We start from the raw sequence: 25739 nt of genomic DNA, 5'->3' as shown, positions 1-25739 counted from the left end.
CACAAGCAATATTCCTATTTTTTAAAATATAACTCTTTCACTTAAGTAAGCATATAGACTGAAATCTAATTGGGAAGGACAAAATAAAAGAAGCATTGTTACATTTTAAAAAAAAGTGTATCTTCTTGCTAAGTTAGGACAAACCACATGGATATATCAAGTCTCACCTGCTGAATAATTTTAGAAGCTTTCTGCAGATTCTCTCTGGGTGGGACTTTACCAAATAATTTCCAGCCAGGAGCACTATGGACAGCAGATTTCAATTCCTTCGTCCTTTTTGGAAAAAAATTTCTGAAACACAGAAAAGTTACATGATTTTCTTTTCTAAGTGAAAATTATGCAATATCCAAACAAAAAACCCACAAATGTTTATGTTTGTATGACAAGAACAATCAATTATGGCTATGCTTAAAGATCTCTGAGTTTCTTTACAACTGGAGAACTATTGTCAGTCAAGTAAATTATCTGTGCTAGTGAAATGTTCAGTTAAATACGCTTCTCTGAAATGCATTTTAAATTTACCTTTGAATGTAACTTTCTAAATACTATGGAAATTCAGAATATTTTTAACAAAATAAGGAACTCATAAATTAGTGAAACTGGAAAACTTTCTAGCTTTCCCAGACTGCCCTCCTATAGAACTCCCTCTACTCCTACTAATCTTTACATAACAGAAACAGAAAATCTCTTTCATATTTATGCTTCCAAAATTCAAATTTCCTCTAGTACCAAATGCATAAAAGAGAAGATAATTAAAAATATTCAAGTTTTAAAATGTTTCACTGATTCCTTATATAAATTTTATGCAATGTGGAACCATCAGTTGAGATTTCCCAAAGTGAGAACTCTCTTCACTAATGCAGACTATGGCCTCTCTATGACAGATTAAAAAATACGGAAAGGTGCCTTGCAGCACACTGAGGCTAAGTAAACTACTCATAAACTTATTTAGTGTCAACAGCAAAATTAAAACCAAAGTCTTTCTGACTTCCAAGCTTAGCCTTATATACTATAATAAAGCACAAGAAGCTTCTATATTTGTGGATAGAGTTCCCTTTGTAACTAAAAAGAATTGAAAAATTATAGAAACAAATATATGTAGAACTACTAATTATAACTTATAAAGTGAATAGAATTAAACTCATCCATAAAATGGAAATAATAGTATGAACTAAAGATCAGAATCTGACAATATTGTCTACTAGAAACACATTTAAAAATAAGAGCTACACAGAGTTAAAAACAAAGGATGAGTAGAATTGATTACACTTCAGCCAAAATAAAAAAGAAAAGCCAAAGAAGCAATCATAATCTCATACAAAATTTAAGCTAAAATATATTTAATTAAAAGAGATAAATAGGGAAACTACATTATGATAAAAGAAATCATAGACAATGAAGCAATATCAATATTAAACCTAGATGTACCAAATGCTGTAATATCTAAATTTTTAAAAGAAAAGTTTAAATGAATTACATGTGGAAATAAATACCAATAAATATCATAATGGTTAGAAGACTAACTTTCTCCTCTCAGAATCTAACAAAATAATAATAAGATAAATCTAACAAAAAAATAAATAAGAAAAAAGTCAAGGAGGTGAATATAATCTTATATAAGCTAGATATGTTAGATAACTCAAGAAAACTGAATGGAAATAGAAAGTAATACACCTTTTTCTCAGTGATACTTAAAAAAACTGAACACATATTAGGGCATAAAAACTTTAGAGTTAAAAATGCAAAAAAGAAATATTAAGGGAGAGGATTCTGGGAAGATGGCAGAGTAGGGTTGGTAAATTTTAAGTTCTTCAGATTTCCCCCACAAACAGAACAAATTTGCACCTTAAGGCAAAAACCGACAGGTGAAAAATCAAGGGGGCAGAATAAGGGAAAGACCCCAGGGCTGGGAATCAACCAGGTAAAATGCTCTCCACCAGCTCTACAGAAACACCAATGGGGAACTCCTGGGGCTAGCTGGGTGTGGCTGGAGCCTCAGCAGGAACCCCAGAGACTTTCACCTCCCAGATAGTGTGGAGTCAGGATCCAAGTCCCAGAAGACTGAGAGAACCTCAGATAATCAGGAACGTCAGACCTAGCTTTGCTACAGGAACCCAGTCCAGGGCAAAGAGTAACCAGTACCTGTAAGTGCAGAAGCAGTAGGGCAGGGATGCTGGCGGTTGCAGCACCTTTAGGAGAAGGGGAACATTCTTGGTTTGGGGTTCCAGGTTAGAGGAAAAAGTTAATTCAAAGCTAGAGGCACCAACCCCACTCCACCTTTAGAGGTGATTACACAAATACTAGCCAAAGCAACAAACCCAAAAAAAAAAAAAAAAAAAAAAAAAAAAAAAAAAACCCGAATCCGCAAAAAAGAAAAACCCCAACCATAAAAATTTACTAGGGGAACAGGGAAGACCTAAGTTTATCTACAGAGGAGGACACTGAAGGGGAAAAAAAGCTTCTTCTACTCCAAAGAGTAATGTGAAATGCCTCCTGGCCAGAGAGAATTTACAGAACTCAAAAAAGAATTTAAAAATCAAATCTAAAAAAAAAAAAAAAAAAATCAAAAAAAAAAAAGATTATGAAAAAGTTAACCAATTAGAAAGGAGATATAGTGTCTTAAAGATGAAAATACTCTTTGAAAATTAGAACTACACAAGGGGAAGCCAATAAAGCTATGAGACCAAGAAATAACAAAACAGAACATATGAAAAAAACAAATAAACAAACAAACCCAGAATGTGAAGCGTCTACTAAGAAAAATAACAGATCTGCAGAAGAGATTGAGAAAAGTAAAAAATAGAAAAAAAATCCATCAAGTACCATCTCCAAGAAATCCTTTGTGGAAAACACAGAGGAATATAATGCCAAATTTCAAAACCTCCGGATCAAAGAGAAAATTTACAAAAAATAAGAAAAAAAATTCAAATATTTGAAAGCTACAATTAGAATTGTACTGGATTTATCAGCAGCTATAATACAAGATCACAGGTCCTGGAATCATATGTACTGGCAATCAAAAGAATTAGCACTGCAGCCAAAAACATGATATCCAGCAAATTTATTCATAACATCAAATGAGAAAAAATGGTCATTTAACAAACTTGCAGATTTTCAGGATTTTTTTATCAACCAAATCTGAACTCAATAGAAAATTTACATGTAAGAGCCAATATCAATGATCAATTTCAAGGAACTTAACATGGACAAATTGTTTTTTACATGGAACTATATACCATATGTTCAAGATTGACATCAGCAGTAGGATATCTCAAAAGAAAGATTGGGGTAGAGTTAAGGTAAAAATAGTAATTACATTATACAAATGAGGTGCAGAGGAAAAACAGACACATAGACTAAATTAGAAGGGGGAGGAGGGCTCATGGTTCTAGAAACCTACTCATATCAGGATTGGGCTAATTAGATATTACATATATACCAAGAAGGGTATAGCACTTTCCAAAATCTATAAAGAAATAAGGGGGAAGGGATGGGTAGAGGGGGAAGCAGAAGGTTAGGCAAGAAGACAAGAAAGAGATCCATGGGTGGGAGAAGGGTTAAGTAATACCAAGGAAAGTTAAGGAGCAGAATTAAAGCAAAGAGTCAGCAGGGATAAGAAAAATGGGAGGCGGGGAGGGTGTATATATATATATATATATATGTATGTATACATAAATATATTTTTTCTTAACTATAGCCTGCTTGTGGGAGTTGAGAGAGATGAAAAAGGGGGAAGGAGAAAAGAACTTAAAAAATAGTGCGCAGCAGAAAAAAAAAAAGAACAATCTACAAGAAAGAAAAGATAGACACTCATGAATATAATCTTTTCTACTGTTACATATCCTTTTTTGAACTGGTAATTTATTGTTATATATTTTGAATCCTCCCTGATGTTCTGTTGGGCACATGACAATGCTGTAATTTTGTTTTGTTCTGTTTAATTTTGTTTTGTATTCCTTTTCTGTTTTTTTTTCTTATTCTATTTTTAATAAAATAAAAAAATTAAAAGGAAAAAATATGAAATATATCCTTTTCAGATCACAATACAATTAAAATTACATTCAATAAGGACCAAGGAAACACAGATTAAAAATTAACTCAAGACTAAGCAAGCTAAAATTAAAGAATGAGTGGATTAAAAGAACAAAACATAGAAACAATAATTCATTAAAGAGAAAAGCAATAATGAGAAAAAACATCAAAACTTATGCAGCAAAATCAGTAATGAGAGGAAAATTTATAACTCTAAATGCTTTTATCAATAAGATAAAATGCAAATCAATGAATTGGGTAATAATTTTTAAAACCCTATAGGAAAGACCAATTAATCCCCCATTAAAAACCAAATTGGAAATACTAAAAATTAAAAGTAAGATTAATAAAACTGTATACTCAATATATAATATATATATATATTTAGAAAAATACTGAATTAATGAATAAAACTAGAATTGATTTTATGGAAAAAATAGTAAAACATAAATCTAATATGATTTTTTTGAAGAAGAAAATGAATCACTAGTATTAAAAATGAAAAGGGTGATTATATCACTGATGATGATGAAATCAAACCAATTATTAGGAGTTATTTTGCCCAATTACATGCCAATAAATTTAATGATTTTAGTGAAACAGAAGAATACTTATAAAAATATAAACTTCCTAGACTAGCATAAGAGAAAATAGAATATCTAAATAAATCTATTTAAGAAAAAAGAAATTGAACAAGCTAAATGAACTTCCTAAGAAAAATGCATCAAGACCAGATAGATTTACAAGTGAATTCTATGGAACATTTAAATATGAACTGGTATATAAGAAATGATGAGCTGGTTGATTTTTTTAAAAATTAAATGAGCAGAACCAAGAGAATGTTGTACATAATAACAGAAATACTGTATTAAGAACAACTAAATTACTTATGAGTATTACAAATACTCAAATAAACTACCAAGACCTGTGAAGGAAGATGCTAACCATTTCCAGAGAAAGATCTGATCAATCGAAGTATATATAATACAGTTTTATATATGTTTGTGAGTGTGTATACACACACACATATTTGTGTCTTAAATGTAACCTCTCTAAGACAGGGGAGGGAGGGAGGGCAAAATCACCTTTTTGTTTTTTTTCTCCTTTTTGGTCTGATTTTTCTTGTACAACATCACAAATATGGAAATACATTGAAAAAAATTGCACATATTTAGCCTATATTGAACTGCTTGTTATCTTAAGGAGGGAGGATATAGGAGAGAAGGGGAAAAAAATTTGGAGCACAAAGTTTTACAAAATGAATGTTGAAAACTATCTTTACATGTATTTGGAAAAATAAAATATTATTAAAAAATTAAAAAACAAATACATAGCAGAGAACAAAAGAAAAACTTAGAAGGAAGCATAGAAAAGCAGGGAGCTCTGAAAACACTGTCTAGTATTTTTTTTACATGGGTATTCAAAAAAATAAAACAGTGAAATGTAAATTCATGGTTTTACATTAAATCCTTTTTGTTTTGCTGTGTATATGGAAATGTTTTTTTTTTTTGTATTTAAAATTAGAATGCAAATTTTAAAAATACAATCAACTAACTATGTTCAGAACTAGATGGATGACCAGTCTCAGAGTAGTTAATGTTTCAATGTCCACTTGGCAAGAGCCTTCAGGGCAGTCTTAGCACTCCCTGAATACTTTTGATACAGCAAAGTTTCTTAAGGGAAAGGGACCCACATGTACAAAAATGTTTGTAGCAGCTCTTTTTGTAGTGACAAGGAACTGAATCCTTGTCTGGATTCAACTGCCTCCAATCCACTTGGATGCCCATCAGTTGGAGAATGATTGAATAAGTTATGGTATATGAATATTATTCGTTCTATAGGAAACTATCAGCAGAATGATTTCAGAAAAGTCTGGAGAGACTTACATAAACTGATGCTAAGTGAACCAGGAGAGCACTGTGCATAACAACAAGATTATGTGATGATCAACTGTTATGGATTTGGATTTGGCTCTTTTCAAAAAAAACAAGGTGATTCAGGCCAATTCTAATAGACTTGTAATGGAGAAAGCATTCTACATCCAGAAGAAGGATCATGGGGACTTAATGTGGATCACAACATAATATTTTCACCTTTTTTGTTCTTGTTTGCTTGCCTTTTTTTTTTCCAGTTATGATCTGATTTTTCTCATGCAGCATGATAAATGTGGAAATATGTTTAGAATTGCACATGTTTGACCTACACTGGATTATTTGCTATTTAGGGGAAGGGGAAGAAAAATTTGGAACACAAGGTTTTGCAAAGGTGAATGTTAAAAACTATTTTGCATGTATTTTCAGGGGGAAATCTATTATTAAAAAAAAACTGAATCTCTGATTATAACAATAGACAAAAACCAATGGCTTAACAATAAACAAGAAATACAAAAATAAAATTTTTAAATTTAAGAATAACTACTGGGTCTCTATCCCAAAGAGATCATAAAAAGGGGGAAAGGACCCACATGTACAAAAATGTGTTCTTTTTATTGTGGCAAAAAAACTGGAAACTAATTGGATACCCATCAGTTGTGTAATAGCTGAATAAATTATAATATATGAATGTAATGGAATATTGTTCTTTAAGAAATGATGAGCAGAAAGATTTCAGAAAAGCCTGGAAAGGCTGACATGAACTGATACGAAGTGAGTAGAATCAGGAGAACACTGTACATAGTAACAAGGTTATATGATGATCAACTATGTATGATGCACGTGGCTCTTTTGACAGTGAAGTGATTCAAGGCAATTCCCAATGGACTTGTGATGGAAAGTGCCATTCACATCTAGAGAAGTGACTGAATGAGAATTACAACATAATATTTTCACCTTTTTTGTTGTTGTTTGCTTATGTTTTTTTCCTTAATTTTTTTTCCTTTTTGATCTGATTTTTCTTGTGCAGGATGATAAATGTGAAGATATGTTGGTACAAATTTCATGTTTGACCTATATTAAATTGCTTGTTGTCTGGGGGAGGAGGAAAGTTTAGACAGCAGAGTTTTGGGGGGGGGGGAATGTTAAAAAACTATATTTGCAGGTATTTTGAAAAATAAAAAAGCTATTATAAAAAATTTAATAATAAGAAAATCTAAGGAATAAATAACCACTTGAAAAATAGATCAATGAGTAAAAAAAATCTAAGAGTTGTCAGATTCCGAAAATTATAATTAGGAAGAAATTCTAGATACCATAGTTCAGAAAATTATAAATATAAGTTTATCTAGAATTCTTAGTACAAGAGGGCAAAATGAAAAATAGAGAGAACTCCCCTGGCTACTACAAGAAATAAATCCCCAAATGAAAATTCCTAGGAACATAATAACCAAAATTCAGAGCCTCAGTCCAAGGAAAAAATATTTCATGAGGCCAAAAAAGAGTTCAAATATCAAGAAATCACAATAAAGATAACATAAGACTTAGCAGCTGCCACTATAAAGAAGAAGGCTTAGAATGTGACAGTGAAAAGGAAATTTACAATCAGAGATAACCTATCTAGCAAAACTAAGTATAATTTTAAAGGGAAAAAAAAGTATACTATTAATAGTCAAGAGGATTTCGAAGCATGGCTGAAAACCAAAACTGAGCAGACATTTAGAAATGGAAATCCAAATGGCAACAGAAATAAAGAAAGGGAGAGGTGTGTGTATGTACACATATACATACACATGTGGGTTTGAAAGGAAAGGTGAGAATGAATTGTTAACTATAAACAGGGTGATAAAAAGTCTTCTCAAAATATAATATTTTTAAAACTGCAATAAAATTTTAAACTCCAGAGAACCTATGGGTGATTATTCTGTTATAATGATAAAAAGAAAAAAGGAAGGAAGAAAATCATTACTGCATAATAACGCTGTATTAAGAAAAAGTCACTCAGGAACTATGTGTATCTAATTATGAAACATTCTTGAAGAAATCAAAATAGACTTAAAGAAACACTAATTGCTTATGAGTATTATCTAGCCAATATGATAAAAATGACAATACTAAGAAGTAATCAATTTACTGAAGACATAATAAATCAAATTCCCCAAAGAATATTTTCTAACATAAACAAAACAAAACTTCATGCTTTAATGATCTCTTTCATTACTCGTCTTCTAGAGAAAGCCCTTCCTAATCTCAATTCCAGTGCCTTCTCACCCTTCTTTCCTATTTCTCCTCTCTAGAGTATGTTTGTGCAGCTTGTTTACATGTTGTCTTTACCCATTAAATTGTGAAGTCCATCATGACAGGACCGGTTTCTTTTCTTTCTTTGTATCCATAATTCTTAGCACATAAACATTTAATAAATATTTATTGACTGACTGACCTGACCTGCTATGCTGGAATATTTTAAGGTCATGGTATACTTCTGGAAGGCAGAGTACAAAAAAATTCTGAAATATATTTAATTCTCTCTCTCATAACCATTTATATCAGAGAATTGACTCAGTAAACAAAATTTGATGTGTTGAGGATGGTTTTTAGAAAAGAAAGCTTCTCAAGAACTTATTTGGGATATCACCACACTACTAACCACCACTATCAGCTATATTTTGGTTTTTAACCATGACACAGAGATATTTGACAACAACCCATATTTGATACTGTATCTAGAATCTACAAAAATTCCTCTCTAGTATATGTCTCTAATATACCTTTACCCCATTAGTATAACATGGCTGAAGAACAATTAATGATACCATTTCTTTTTCCACAAAGAAAAATGCAGAGCATTCTATGTAGGGAAAGCACAAGAAATGAAAGAAGCAATATAGACTTTAATTAAGCATTGCTTCATAAGAGAAGGGCTGAGAGATGGGGGAAAAGGGGGAAGGGGAGTCACCTATCCAATCCAGGAAACAGCAAGGAATAAATTAGGCCACAAATCTAAAGAGCTGAATTATGATCAGTGATAGCCACTATAAATGCTAGCTACAAACAAAGATGACTAGTAGTTCACATAACATTATCTGTTATCACAAAACTCTGTACATAAATTATTTTGCTTTTCCTAACAACCCTTTCTTCTACTATTTCCTTTCCAAACAATAGTCTCAACATATATAAGGTATGTAGATACTATCTTGGGTTGTCTTACATACACAAAAAACTTAGAAATCAATGCCAGAAGAATTATCCTCAAGTATAAAAGACTACAAATGCCCTCATATTATCCTTCAAACAAGGTAAAAAAAATTTTTTTCTTTCAACAGTCACCCAGCAAATACACTTGTACCCTTGTACAAAAACATTAAGGAACTGTCTTGTACCAACTTTCACGTGCTTAGAAACTTAGAATTCTTAAATTCTAAATTCTTAGAAACTATCCATATAACACCAACTTGTATGTCTGTCCCTTGAGACCTCTGGAGAAGGTTAAATGATGGGGCTGATCACTCATTTCAGGAGGCAGGAAGAAGACAGTAATTTATGAAAAATCACAGATTAAAGCATGAAGGTCGATGCACAAATTCCATACTGAATAATTTAAAATGCTGAAATTATGATACACAAAATGGCAGAATTATTGACAAGATATTATTTGTGCAAAGTCAATATTAAAAGGACAATTTGGATTTTGAAATTGAGTACAAGAAAATGAATCTTGTTTCTAAAGAATGGATAATGAACAAACCTTCCTTTTCTAGGAAGAAGAATGGGGTCTTTGGGAGCAGAACATTGCATAACTTTGTCAGATGCAGTGTCTGAATTTGTTGTGCCTAATTTTTTTGTTGTTAAAAAGTAAGGTTCCATTCTTGGAGGAGAAATGCAGTAAGAATATAGCTAAAAACTACTGTAATATAAAACCAAAAAGAATCAGTTTTGAAAAACTAAATCCAAGAAATGCCAATTTATTAAAAACAACTACCAACAGTTCATTGTAATGTAAAGTTTCCAAAGAATCTTACTCTTAATTGGTGGGGAAAGAAGTTTACAAAAATATTTGGTGTACAAAAAAGAAGCTATCACAGAATTTGCTCTAAAATTTACTTACTCATTTAAGCCATGTAGAGATCAAGGCCCCACCATGATAATTATAAGCAATTTATGTTTCCTATAATCTCAGGTTCTCAGTATTCAGGTCAACCATACTATAATGAATAATGAGTTGCACTGATTTTTTATGACAGTTAAGAACTTTTGCCAAATATTCATAGAAATCAAAATACAAATGATAAATTCCCCAACTAGCCTATAAAAACCCATTTCCTTTGGCACTGTAACAGAGAGAGAAGAAAGAAGAGAGACAAGAGACAAAGACAAAGAGAGAAAAATCTTTTTATACTCAACAAAGATGCACATGTATTCATAGATATGGATATCCCCATATCTTATATGTTCAACACATACATATATAGAGTTATGCATATCTTATATATTCAACACATACATATATAGAGTTATGCATTTTGGGGGGCATATTCAGTTTTGTAGGATTTATGTTCTATCTTGCTTTCTTCATACATGATAACTTTCTTGGAGAGAATAGAAAGTAGAATACAAAGAAAGATGATAATTAAAAAATTATTTTAAAAGTTAAAAAAAAAAAAAAGCACATAGCAATAAGGGATAACGTATAGGCAAGGGCATTTCATCTTCCTCCCCCCTACTTCTATGCTATAGCAGCTGAGGGCACTAAGAGGACATGTGGCTGGGCAAGGAAGGAGGAAAAACAGATGCCTGCTTGAAAACTCTTCTATTTCCAAATTTCCCATAACTAGGATCCCACAAATACCAAAACTTCTTTAAAAATCATTCCTGTATGAGATGTTACAAGATACACATTCCAAGTACCACCCAACCTTTTTCCAGAGACATTTTTGAAGTTGCCTGTACATGCATCAAGGGGATACCATACCTTCCTGAGGATACATACTCCACCCCTATATTTCCATGCTCATTGTTTTGTTTTGTTTTGTTTTGCTGAGGCAATTGGGGTTAAGTGACTTGCCCAGGATCACACTGCTAGGAAGTGGTAAGTGTCTGAGGCCAAATTTGAATTCAGGTTGTCCTGACTTCAGGGCTGGTGTTCTACCCACTACACCATCTAATTGCCCCCCTCAATGTTATTTTTTTATATTATATAGCTATATCAGCCATCTTCCATTATTTTTTAATTATCATCAAGTTTACGCTCTATTTCTAGAGTCAAAAATCAACAAAGGACAACCAAGGATGATTAATTATTGGATGGGAAATTACAAACTAGATATATTTGGAAGTCTCTTCCAGTAACATGGGTCATGCAATTGAGTTACAAAAGAGAAAAATAAGGGTAGAAGCATATTAAAAACTTACTTTTTATTTTTTTTTGTTGTTATTTAGTAATAGGAGTACATTTATATAGTGCTTTAATCTTTACAAAGCTTTTTTTTTTTATTAAATAACTTTTTATTGACAGAACCTATGCCAGGGTAATTTTTTACAACATTATCCCTTGCACTCACTTCTGTTCAGATTTTTCCCCTCCCTCCCTCCGCCCTCTCCCCAAAGATGGCAAGCAGTCCTATACGTGTTAAATAGATTACAGGTCTTGGATACAATATATGTGTGCAGAACTGAACAGTTTTCTTGTTGCTCAGGGAGAATTGGATTTAGAAGGTAGAAATAACCTGGGAAGAAGAACAAAAATGCAAGCAGTTTACATTCATTTCCTAGTGTTCTTTCTTTGGGTGTAGCTGCTTCTGTCCATCCTTGATCAATCGAAACTAAGTTAGATCTTGTCTTTGTTGAAGAAATCCACTTCCATCAGAATACATCCTCATACAGTATCGCTGTTGAGGTATATAATGATTTCCTGGTTCTGCTCATTTCGCTCAGCATCAGTTCATATAAGTCTCGCCAATCCTCTCTGTATTTGTCCTGCTGGTCATTTCTTACAGAACAATAATATTCCATAACATTCATATACCACAATTTACTCAACCATTCTCCAATTGATGGGCATCCACTCAGTTTCCAGCTTCTGGCCACTACAAACAGGGCTGCCACAAACATTTTGGCACATACAGGTCCCTTTCCCTTTTTTAGTATCTCTTTGGGGTATAAGCCCAGTAGAGACACTGCTGGATCAAAGGGTAAGCACAGTTTGATAACTTTTTGAGCATAATTCCAAATTGTTCTCTAGAATGGCTGGATGTATTCACAATTCCACCAACAATGTATCAGTGTCCCTGAAAAACTTACTTTTTAGCAAAAATGGAAAAATATTCTTTCCAAACGTTCTTTCCAAAATCCTTAGAAAGGTTTTTTAGATCAAAGACAAAAAAAAAAATCTCTTAAGTAAATAGATTTAAGAGCAGTATATGTAACCAAACTTTTAGGAAAAAATACTCAATTTTGTTTACATCATGTCTCCCTCACACCAAAAGAACTGTTATTGACTCAACATCTAAGCAGCATCCTTAACACTGAAACCTATCAAAGTTTGAAGAAGGTCACTTTATTTACTTCAGAAGTGAAAGGAGTGGTCCAGAAAGGAATGGGATATATTTGATTACTGTGGAATGTGAACCCAAACTATATTTTTACCTGTCACCCTTTGCTCAGTCAAGATTCCCATAATGTTAAATCATCTAATAGAGGAAACAATATGCAAACCACTCTGCACAAACAAGCTACAGACAGGAGAAGTGGTAGATAACATCAGAGCAATGTCAAAAGTGAATGAGGAGTTAAAGGAAGCCAGGAAAGCAAGTAGTCTGGGGAAGGGGGAAAATGGATGGTGAGAGGATTGGAGGGCAGCCATTAAAAATGTCCCAATCAGAAGTTTCTGGTGTGAGAAACAAGAAAGTTTGTGGCACTAGATCACAGAACACAGGAAGGGGACGGGAATGAGGAACGTTAAAAGATGAGTGGTAGACTTGAGTGAGGGAGAATAACCCCAACGGAGAACTACTGCAGGAGTCCAGGTGGAAGATGAGGTAGCAGAGCCTGAACCACGTTAGTGGCAGCGTCAGAAAGATAAAGGGGCACATTAAAAGATGGTACAAATATAAAAACAATAGAATTTGGTAGCTGATTGGATACTGGGAGGTATGGAGGAGGTTAAAAAAAAAAAAAGCTATCAAGGACACATAATTGTGAGCCTGAGTGACTAGGAAAATGGTGGTTACCTTGAGAGTAAGAGGAAAGTTAGGAAGAAGGGAGTTTGGGGGGAAAGATAAGTTCAGTTTTAGACATAGACATGCTTAAGATGTTTATGATACATCAGTTCAAGATATCCAACAGGCAATTAGAGATGCAAACCTGAGGTCCAGTTAGATATAAGAATTACTTGCACAAAGATAATTTAATCCAAGAGAGCTATTGAGATCATGAGAGAAAATAGTATATGATTAGAAGAAATAAATAAAATTGTGTAAAGTCCGGGATAACTCCCTGGAGGCCTCAAGAACAGCTAGAGCCAGGATAAGTAAAAGCCCTTGGTCTTTAGGGGGCGAAGTGAACGAGACAAACTGCCATAGGCTCCCTACCAACTTTTCTCCTCCTCCTCCTGCTAAAAAGTGAGTCTGGCTTGTCTCACACTACCCTCTAATCCTTCCTAAGATTATCTGTATACACCAAACATCAAGCAGCACAGAACAGTGAGAAGAACCATTTTTCCAAACATATGTTAATAGAATCATTGTCCAATAGGTAATTAGCTTTAGGTGCTTGGTAGTCTGCTTCAAGCACACCTTTTAAAAGTTTCAGCCCTTTACAAAATTGTTTCTGGAAGATGAGCCTAAAAATGCAAAATACAGTTATCAATATTAATATTTTCTTTGACACAGACATGCTAAAAGAGAAAAAAAAGTCGTATGAAAAATGCAAAGGAGATAAAAACATTTGGTACAAGAAACATGTATTGATCTAATTTCTCCAGAACATCATCAAAAAGTGGACCCTTTACTTGATCCTAGTTTTAGAGCGGGAAGGGCCCTCCTTAGTTACCTAAACCAACCTCTCAATGATTAAAAAATTGACTCTTACTGTTATGCTCTCATCTTTTTACAATTCTGTTTCATATTATACAATGCTTTTTCCATATCTCCTACTCCACTCCCAACATCACTGGGGTGGAGAGGGGGAAGAAGAGAAGAACAAGCCACCAGCACTATATGATAATAAAGGATTAACAGTTATGGTTGCCTATCCACTAACCTTAATTAAAAAAAAAAAAAAATGAGAACCAAATTAGTTTTTCATTATTAGTTTTAAGAAATATTTTTTCCTAAAAATACAGTGTAATCTCAATTGTTTGGATGAAAAAAAAAAAAAAAAACTAGGTAAATTCTGTGGCATATTCTGCAAATCAAACCTTACAGATTCCACAAATACTCAGGTATAAAATTTGATACTGAAGACAATTGTTAGCGCTCTAAAACGAATATTATACTATCAACAGCAATTTCAATTATGATTAATTCTCATAACTGGAAAAAAACTTGTTTGCTTAAAGTTTGCATCTTTGCATAATCAATTTGTATTTTTTTTAATCAGGTAAATTCTCTGATTACTTAGAAAGAAAAATTCCATATATTGAAATCTCTTTTACTTCCAGATAAGAAAAGAGCTAATATTAAATTTAAAAGCAAAAGAACTCAAAGAATCAAGAAAACAACCTATTATCAAACTTTGTTTCAACACAAGTTGGAACAGAGTTGATGTACAAGTTTTCTGGACTAAAGAAAATATCCCTTAAGAATAAAGAATGGGAAAGCCCAGGAAAAGAATGTATTATCTGATGTTCATAAAATGCTATAGCTGATTACTCCAAAATTCTAAAGGGTGTCCCTCTTTAGACAGTACTCTGTTATGAGATCCAGACCTAGTATATATCTGAAGTACTAATCTAAGTGACAAAATTATTTTTGAGGCCCGCTAGATGGCACCAGAGCACACAGTGCTGAGCTTGGAGGTGGAAAGATCTGAGTTCAAATAGGGCAGTACCATGTATGGAGTACTGCGCTAAAAATCAGGGAGACTCAAATCAGGCCTCAGACATTTCCTGTGTCCCTAAGCAAGTCCCTTGACCCTGTGTGCCTCAGTCTCTTCTCTGTAAAATAAGCTGGAGAAGGAAATGGCAAATCACTGCTGTATCTTTGCCAAGAAAAACCCAAAGAAGGTCACAGAGTCTGCCACAGCTGAAATAACTGAACAAGTAACAACACTTCATAACTCTATGACCTGGGGAAATCACTTAATCTGAGTTTGCCCATTTCCTCAACTATAAAAGCACCCATCTCACAGGACTATCGTGACAATCAGAATATCACAGTGCCTGACACACTAAATACTATATGATGTTTTTTTTTTCCTTCTCAAACCTGTTCTTTTTCACCTAAAAAGATTTCCTATTTATAATTTGAATAAAAATATCTTTTACCAGGGGCAGCTAGATGGCACAGTGGATAGAGCACCAGTCAGGAGGACTTGAGTTCAAATTTGATCTCAGACAACTTTACATTTCTTAGCTGTGTGACCTTAGGCAAGTCACTTAACCCCAATTGCCTCAGTAAGTAAATAAATAAGTAAGCAAACAAATAATAAATAAATAAATATTACCAGATCTGCTTTTTGGAGCAAAAATTTTCTTGCAACCAGCATCAGACTTTTACCTATTTTTCCATTCTTATTATTCCCAAAATATCCAATTAAATTGTCAGCAATAGGTTTAAAAAGTACCCATAAAGGTTTTCATACTTTTGGCTTTTATGAACTGAACTGGTGCTATTTTCTAAGTCCATACTATTTCTCTTAAAATGAAAAGAAGTTTTAAGTTCTTACACATATTTTATTTCCTATACAATAACACCTCATCCACTTAATACTTGTGTGATCTTAAGTCAATTCACTTCCCTGGATCTCAGTAGAATAAAGGGGCTGAAGTTCTTTCCACTTCTAGATACATCATCTGTGACAAATGGCTCACTAAATGAATTATCTTAGTGGTAAAGCAACACCCATATGTAAATGTTTGTATACAAATGAGATTTTATGTAAGTATATTCTTTTTTTTTTTTTTTTTGCTGAGGCAATTGGGGTTAAGTGACTTGGCCCAGGATGAAACATGAAAAAACAATGGGTTACAATGGCCATGAGTGGCTGAAGCAAGAACTGTGAAACAATTAGAGCATGATCAAACACTGAAGACACCAGGACATTGCCAATCACCTTGAATTTTGTTTTGCCACTGAATGTTGATGACTCTGGAAGAGATTATGAGGAGGATGTTTATGTAACTCCGCTTCACTTAAATCCTCTGAGCTTCATTCAAACCGTGTGTGTGTGTGTGTGTGTATCACCCAATAAAGAATTTGGTGGCTATTATCTACCTACCACACAGCCTTCTCCTTCCTTTCTCAAATGAGTTCAGTATGTGGCTTATAGCCTCTCTTCCCTACTCATTCCCCCAAAACAGAGGACTATGTGTATATGTGTAAATATAAGCTGCTACTTCATCAAGCAACATAATCTCAATCTACTTATTTCTCATAACCTACTCCTTCTTCCCACTAACTCAACTACACATGAAAAGGGTCATACCCTGATCTTGCCATTAGTATTCTATCTACCTCCATTTTCATGAACTCTTAAATTCCTTTAATTGATCATAAAATTTTATCATTCCACTTCTCCCTCTTCTCTGCAACCTATATCGATGGTTCTTTTTCTTCCCTTCCACATTCTGACTCCTTGTAAGCCAGTTAAACTCTACACTATCCTCTTAAGTTTCTTATCCCCTTATCCTATCACCTATCTTGTCTTGTCAAGCCTCTGTCTTGGATTACTCCCATCAAATGTTACTATTGCTTCTACTCACTTGCTACTGAAACTAGAGAAAATGACAAAACTTTGCAGACTGGATATAGAGGACCTCAGATACTGGGGAACTCTAATATAGTTGAAGCAAAGATACAGCAGAGTGTTTACTCAGTGTGATTAATGATGACAGTACTCATACTAAGAGTACTTAGTATGGTGATGTAATGATTCTCTAGTTCACACATACTTAGTGTGCCGAAATGATGTAATCATACTGAGGTATTTAAGGGCTAAGAAGATTGGAAATAAGAGACATTCCATCTTTGACCATTCTCCTGGTGGCTCTCCTGCCTACTTCGCTTCTCCATTAAGTGAACCACCAAGTCTGGTCCCCAGATCCTCCAGAGAGCTAGTCCAGACACTACATGGATCCATTATCCATTTATGCTATATAATCTCAACAGGGCCCTTATTAACAATCCCACTCAAAACAGAGCTTTTCCCAAACCTTTTCATCTCTCCTCAAGTCTTTCTTGGATCTCTCTTCCATCAAGCCCTCATATTTCATTGAAAAAACTGAAGCTACTTGCAAAGTACTCTTCCTTTTCCCCTCCTCATCTTATATAACTCAGATGTTTTCCCCTATTTCCTCCTCCACCTTTATCTCACACAAAGAAATGGCTCTTCTCTTTGGCAAGGCAAAATCCTTTTCATGGACAAGTGATCATATTCCATCCCATCTTCTCCAGCAGATAACCCCCTCAAACACTCTCATTCTTTCACTTTACCTTCAACTTCTTTATGTTTTTTTAAATGGCATCTAGCTCTTGTTTGATTAAAAATATAGTTCTATGCATAGCTGTGATCTGATTCTCTTCTAATTTATTACAACACTCTAATGTTCAAGTCACATACATTTTGAAATTATTGTGGGATGTGATATAAGATGCTGCAAGTATAATTTCTGCCAAATTTTCTATAGATTTTACCAAGTACAGAGTTCTTTCCTAAGTATTATATGCTTTAAGGTTTATCTCACCTTTAAATTGTTACATTATTTCTCTTCTCAGTGCCTAGTGTATTACAATGATATACTTTTCTATTTTTTAACCCAAAAAATTGTTTGATGGTTACTGCTTAATAATAAACTCTTGAAGTCTGGAAATGCCATTCCCCTTTACTAGAAATTACCCCTTTTAAAAAAATATCAAAGGGTCATAATTTTAATTTAATTTTTTTAAATAATTTTTATTGCCAGAACCCATGCCAGGGTAATTTTTTACATTATCCCTTGCACTCACTTCTGTTCTGATTTTTCCCCTCCCTTCCTCCACCCCCTCCCAGATGGCAAGCAGTCCTATACATGTTAAATAGGTTACAGTAGATCTTGGATACAATAGAACCAAACAGTTCTCTTGTTGCTCAGGGAGAACTGGATTCAGAAGGTATAAATAACCTGGGAGGAAAAACAAAAATGCAAGCAGTTTACATTCATTTCCTAGTGTTCTTTCTTTGGGTGTAGCTACTTCTGTCCATCCTTGATCAATTGAAACTGAGTTAGATCTTCTCTTTGTCAAAGAAATCCACTTCCATCAGAATACATGCTCATACAGTATCATTGTTGGAGTATATAATGATCTCCTAGTTCTGCTCATTTCACTTGGCATCAGTTCATGTAAGTCTCACCAATCCTCTCTGTATTCATCCTGCTGGTCATTTCTTACAGAACAATAATATTCCATAACATTCATATACCACAATTTACTCAACCATTCTCCAATTGATGGGCATCCATTCAGTTTCCAGCTTCTAGCCACTACAAACAGGGCTGCCACAAACATTTTGGCACATACAGGTCCCTTTCCCTTCTTTAGTATCTCTTTGGGGTATAAGCCCAGTAGAACACTGCTGCATCAAAGAATATGCACAGTTTGATAACTTTTTGGGCATAGTTCCAAATTGCTCTCCAGAATGACCCTTGATATTATAAAGCTTTTCGTTTTTATATAAATTTTGTTAATTTATGAAGTTCTACAAAGTATCTCTATGATAGTTTGATATAGCAAAAAAACTGAAATTAAGTTTTTGTTAGTATTGTCATCATCATTATGTTGGCACATCCCAGTCATGAACACTGAATATTCTGCCATCTAACTTGTTCATTATTTCTTTAAGAAGTATTTTATAATAGAGTCTATCCAAGTATTTTGTGTGCTTGGTACAATAATGCCCTATTAATTTATTCAACTGTAGTTATGCTGAATGTGATTTCTCTTTATTGTTGGCTCTTGGATTTTGTTATTATTCAGAAATTCATTCATTGGGTTTACTTTGTAGCCTTGTAATATTGCAGCAACTTTTGTCTCAATTCGTATCTTTGCTGATTCACTAATATTTTCTAAATAAAGCATCATGTCAGCCAAATATAGTTTTGCAGCCTCATTTAAAATTTTCTTCTTTATAGTATAAATAGCATTCTAAATTTCTGTCAAATAAGAGTTCAGAAACTGGACTTATTTGCTTTACTCTTCTATTTATTGATAATTTTTTACTATAAACATATTGCATAAAATGCTTTCTTTTACAGTGTATAGGTTGATAATATATTAATGATATTTTTTAAAAGATTCTTACATATTGAATCCATGAAGGATCTTCAACATAAATCAGTGTTCAGAGACTTGTTAATGTATTTATTAAGATAAACATGATTTGGGATTTAACATGATTAAGTTATTTTCCTAATGTTGAACCATGCTTGCATCTCTGGCATAAATCCAACCTGGTCATAATGAATGATTTCTGGGATAAATTTCTATAGTTCGACAATATTTCATTAAAAATTTTTCAGCCAATATTCTTTAATAATATTGATCTATAATTTTCCTTCTCTGCCTTTTCCTTTCCTGATTTAGGCATTAAGATTATATTTATCTCATAGAAGGAGTTTGGTAGTGAGATTTCTTTCTTAATTTGAAAATAATTTGTGTTTTATGTGTACAATAGGGCTTCTTGAAACTTTTTTTCACTTGCAATCCCTTTTCACCCAAGAACTTTTTTACATTGACCTCATCTTGAATCTAAGCCATGGTGTTTCTGGCAGCATTTGTTGGCATTGCATAATGTGAGCATGCACAGTTCAAAGTGCACAGGTTGTGTGTTCAGAACCAAGGCTGCAGTGAAGTTATGCGATGCAACATGGGCAAGCATTTAGAGAAATATCTCGGATTCATTACATGTTTGATTTTTAATTAAATTTTTGTTGTTTTATTGTTGCCAAATTTTGTGTGATGCCCGCATTCAGTTAGGCAACTCCAGTTTGGGGTTGCAACCCACAGTTTAAGAAGCTTTGCTGCAGAGTAACATAAAAGGTCACTCTCCTCCAAGAAAGGGATACCCAAGGCATCCAGAATCCAGAGTACCAAGGTTGGAAACACACAGTTCCAGAGAGCAGATAGCTTAGCCATAGGAGGCATGAGAACTCATGATAAGAAAATTGGGTAGGAGCCTAGCACACATGACCAGGGTTCAAAGTGATTCATTCCCACAATCCACTGTGGAGGAAATAGAAAAATTTAAAGGAAATTAATTTAACAATTTAAGTAAATTTGAGGAAGATGAGACAAGAGCAGGTAAACAGGAGCAAGAAGTAATGCCAAGAAAAAAATTAGTATAAGCAAAACTAATTACAGAAACATGGGGTGGAAGAGAAACAATCAACATAAAAAAATAATAGTAGAAAAGGCAAAACATTTAATAGTAAGGAACCTGCCAGACAAGTAGGGACAAAATCAAGAAGGACCAAGTTTCAAGAAGACAAGGAAGGAATGAGAATGTTCCAAAGGCACAACAATCAACAGCGTCAAAAGTTACAAGAAAGTCAAATAAGAATATGCCTCTGATTTAGCACTGGTCAGTGAAAGCCATTTTGCTCAGCAATAGGTTGGCAACATCTGCAAGTGGTTAAAAAGCGAGTGTAAGATGAAGAATACAAACTACTTCTTCCAGGCATGTGGCAATAAAAGGGAGGAGAGACATAGACTAGCTTATAATGTTTGCAAAGCTTAAGAGGACAGGATGGGTTTCTTTGTCTTTGTTTTTATTAAAAAAAAAAAAAAAAAAAAAAAAAAAAAAGGGTAAACAGGGCATGTTTGTAGAAAACAGGGAAGGAAACAGTTGGAGTAAAGATAAGAGAAAAAATTATCAAGGGGACTTCCATATTATCAAGCTCCCAAAAGAGAGAGGAGAGGATTCAAGGTCCTAAATAGAATCCCAAATAGAAAGAACCTTATCATAGAGAATGGTCACCTCTTCCTCAAAAGACTATAAAACAGAGAAGACAATCAGATACAGAAATTCTGAGGACAAACCAAAGGAGGGAGTTCACATGATGATTAAGAAATAGTATGATAAAAGCCAGGAGACGTGGCTTCTAGAGCCAACTCTGAAAGGAGCAATGTGACCCTAGAAAGTCACAATCTTAAGAGCTCTTTCCTGGACCAGATGATCTCGAAGTTCTTTCAGATCTAATCTCTGGTTCTGATAATAGCAGCCAAAAGTCAGAGCACATGAAAGTCATGAGATTGCGATCCACCTCCACTCCTACACAAATACTTCTAAGCCACACAACCATACTCAACTGGGTCCACTACAACTTTATGTTATGTGATCTCGAATGGACCTCATACTGTGGCACACCACAGTTTTACATTTCAATGATTTGATTTTATTTCACTCCCCATCTCAGGACCAGTTCTGACCCTTTATAACTTATCTCAATAAAGGAAGCCAGATCTCTCTTCTCTCCAAAACCCATACACAAATTACCTCAATATCTTTCCCCACTCTCCTCCTTTACTCCAGTTAGAGAAAGAGGTGGCCATTCTCCTTACAAATACCAACCTTCTGCTTTCCATGCCCTTAATCCTATCCTTAATCCCTTTCTATCTCTTCTTGTTTGAAGCAGTGGCCCCCCTTCAACCAAGCTTGCTTTAGTTCTCTACTATTTCCAAATAAACTGAAGTCTCCTCCATCCCTATTTAAAATAACAAAACAAAGGAAAAGCAAAAACAAAAACAAACCTCTCACTTGACTATACCATTCTTTCACTCCAGTCCTGGATCACCTCTTTCCTTCCACAGTCAAACTCCTCCACTCTACACTATTTCCTCACTTCCTGCTTTTCCACCCTTTGCAATCTGGCTTCTGACCTCATAACTCAATTGAAACTTCCCTTATGATGACCAATGATCTCTGAATTGATAAATCCTATGTTTTCTCCCACTCAGATCTTATATTTCTTGGCAGAGCATGGCAACCATTTACCTTCCCCCTGGTTATCTGGTGGCGTCTTTGGTGGTTTATCGCCTTGTTCCAACTGCTACACACTTGTGTGTCTCCAGAATTATTATCTGGACCCTCAATTTCTCTTAACACTCTGCTTTGGTGACCTCAGTTTTCTTGGGTTCTACTATGGGTCTAGCCCCAGTGTCTCTCCTGAACTCCAGATCTACACCATGACCTACAACACATAACTGATCATCTCCAACTGGCTATCCCATTAGGTTTCTCAAAATCAGCATGCCCCAAATAGAAATCATTTTCCTCCCCAAATATCCCCCTTTTCTAAAGTTCCCTATTTCACCTTTTTTTCCCCCAGTCACCCAGACTGGTGTAGTTACCTCAAAGTTGTCCACTATCCTACTTCATTTTCCTTCATCTCTCATATCCAATTACCTGTCACTGGGAAATGTCTGGGGCAGTGAAGAAGAAGAGCCCCCCCCCCCCTTTTCATTAGGCATACCTTGCAGTCACAAGGATAAGCAGATCATTTTAGAGTTCCCTTTGATTATTCATTCTCACTCAATCCACATATCCAACCAATCACCAAAGGTGCCATTTCTACCTCTCTCATATGCTTTCTAATGCCCTCATTTCTCTATGCTTAAAGCCACCACAATAGTTGAGGGTTTGTTTTTTTTTTTAACCTCTCTCTACAGCAATGGCTTCCTTCCCTCAAATCTCTCCCCTCTACAAGCCATCCTCCACAAAACTGTCAATGATTTTTCTAGAGCACAGAAGCAATCATATCACCCCTCTATCAAAAAAGTCCAGTGGATCTCAAATGATTATAGGATTGCTATTTCATTAAATTTTCTAAATTTCATAAATTAACTTATTAGTACAATATTATATAATATATATGTAATTAAATCTTCATATATGGGGAGGTACACACTCAATTTTTTTTTTTTATTGACAGGAACATATGATCAAAAAAGTTTGGAGACCACTGGTATAAAGAATTTCTTGTAAGGAAATTCTACCAAAGCAAACTGGTACTTTCTCTTAGAAAGTAGCCTTGAATTTTGCCTAAAGATGCTAAGTTACTTAACATTATCCAGGGTGACAAAGCCTACATGTTACAGAGGTAGTAACTGAAGTCAAGTCTTCTTGACTCCAAGAAAAACCCCCTAACTCACTACATTCCCTCAGAAATTATTTTATTTCTATTTTGTATTGGATTTTCTATGTACATATTACCTCACCATATAATAAATGTAAATTTCCTCAAGATAGGAACTATTTCATTTTTATCTTTTGTATTCCTGGCGGCTGCCACAGTGCTAAGTATATAAGTTGCCCTGAATAATTTCTAGTTAATTATCAATAGTAGTGATCAGGTATCAAAATCTTTCTTATATGTATTCTTGACATCTCTAATCTCTTCTACTTCTGTTAAGACTCTACCATTTTTGCCCTTTATCATGCTCATTTTTGCATGAAACATTTCCTTGATATATCTAACTTTCTTGAAGAGAACTTTTGTCTCTTCCATTTCTTCTATTACTTTGCATTGCTCATTTAATAAAACCTTACCTCTTCTTGCTATTCTCTGGAATTGTAAGTTCAGTTAGGTATACCCTTCCCTTTTTCCTTTTCCTTTTCTTTTTTCCTCAGCTATTTATAAGCTCATCAGACAGCCATTTTGCTTTCTTGTGCTTTTTTTTCTTTGGAATATTTTTTTATTGCTGTCTTCTATATAACATTGCAAACTTCTGGCCATAGTTCTTCAGGCACTCTATCTACCAGATCTAAACCTTTAAATCTATTCATTACATCCACTTCATATTCATGAGATCAGTTATTTAGGTTATACAATGTTTCTTACAATCTTCAATTTAAGTCCAAATTTGCAGTAAGAAAATCGTGATCTAAGCCACAGTCAGCTCCAGCTTTTTTTAAATGGCCATATAGAGTTTCTACACCTTTGGCTGATTTTTGTTATTGACCACCTGGTGATGCAGATGTGCAGAATTACTTTTTGGATTATTTGAGAAGAAAGTCTCATTCAGCTGAATCTTACTTTGCCTACATAATGAGAACACAGGACTCACTGGAAAAAACTGATGTTGGGAAAGACTAAAAGGAGAGAAGAGGAGATGGATAGTGTCGTGGAAACCACAAACATGAATTCAGACGGACTTTGTGCTAAGGTTCATGGTGTCATGAAGAATTAAGACACAACAATTAACAACAACAACCAATCACATGAGAAAACACAAGTAAAATGCTTTGTAAACCTCAAAGTAGTATATAAATGCTAGTAGTAATTACTGTCATTATTATTCTCATCCTTTATTTTCCCTTAGCATCTCATCCATAGTTTCATTTATTCCTCCAATACAAATAATCTTCAAATCTCCATATTTTCCCTGAAAATTTTCACTGAGCTCCAACCCTACATTTTCAACCACTTTGATACATCTTTATCTGGATTTCCTGAAATTACCTCAACATCCATGGTCCAGTCATTCTGGAAAGCAGTTTCAAACCATGTCTCCAAAGTAACTAACCTATGCATGCCCTTTAAATTAACATACTACTACTACTAGGTGTATGGCTCAAAGGGATTAAAAAAGAGAGAGAAAGTACACATAGGTACAAAAATGTTTATGGTACTGTTTTTGAAGTGGCAAAGAACTAGAAACTAAAGAGCTCCCCATCAATTAGGGACTGCTGAAAAAATTCTATGTGAATGAATAGAACTACTAACGAGTTCTGTTAAATGATACAAGAAATAGTTTCAGAAAATCTAGGGAGAATTATATGAACTGATAGAGAAGTGATCAGAATCAAGAAAACAATTTAAACAACAATAATAACACTATAAAAACAAACAACTCTGGAAAAACTTAAGAACTATAAACAACACAATAACCAATCACAATCGCAGAGGTCATAGACACTTCAAGATGAGATATACATTTTTGGGTACAGCCAATGTGGGAATTTGTTTTATTTAATTAAGTACATATCACAGAGGCTTTATTTTCTCTTCCCCATCCTAGTGTAAGGGGGGAAGGGTAGAAAAGAGGGGGAAAAAATACGTGTCTAAATAAAATTGAGGTAGGCGACAAAAACAAATGCTTACCTTAAAAAAATTTTTTTTTAAATGGCGGGGAGAAAAAAAAGCAATATATGCAAGTACTGTGGCTGCCTTGAAAACACCATTTTTTTTCTTGATTCTCCTATGTCCTAAACATTTTTCCCTTTCAATAGCTTCATTTCTTCCTGGAGAAAGAACAATAACAAAAGCTACAGATGTCACTAAACTTTAGTTCTTCCTCCTTAATTTTAAAACTAGGAGAGCGTGAGGAAATAGGCCCAAGGAAAACACAGAAATAACAACTTCAGAGCAATTGTCACCAGGCCCCCAATCAGAATTCAAGCTATGCCTAACAACAAGGATACTTCTAGAGAAATGGGAAGGAGAGAAAATCAATGCTTATTCATCAAAAATAATTTAATTTCCAAAAAAATGACAGATACGAAAAATTCAGACAACCATGGCAAGACTTCTCTGAACTGACTGATGTAAAGTGAAATCAAAAGAATACAAAAAGTGACAATGTAAATGAAAAGATCATAAAACTGAGTGCCAAGTAACTGAAAAATCTCTAAAGATCACAG

General features: G+C 34.1%; 1 protein-coding gene across 1 annotated transcript in view; it reads right to left on the bottom strand.

The window, feature by feature from the left end:
• Positions 1-25739, bottom strand: part of TBC1D12 (TBC1 domain family member 12) — a 122053-nt gene that overhangs the window by 67322 nt on the left and 28992 nt on the right. Inside the window, exon 2 of the mRNA XM_031956090.1 lies at positions 168-291. Within this exon, the coding sequence (XP_031811950.1) occupies positions 168-291 (124 nt within the window). The remainder of the gene's footprint in view (positions 1-167; positions 292-25739) is intronic.

This window comes from Sarcophilus harrisii, chromosome 2, assembly GCF_902635505.1.
Source record: "Sarcophilus harrisii chromosome 2, mSarHar1.11, whole genome shotgun sequence".
Classification (NCBI taxonomy): domain Eukaryota; kingdom Metazoa; phylum Chordata; class Mammalia; order Dasyuromorphia; family Dasyuridae; genus Sarcophilus; species Sarcophilus harrisii.
The sequence above is the reverse complement of the archived record's forward strand: the minus strand, read 5'-3'. Positions and strand labels throughout refer to the sequence as shown.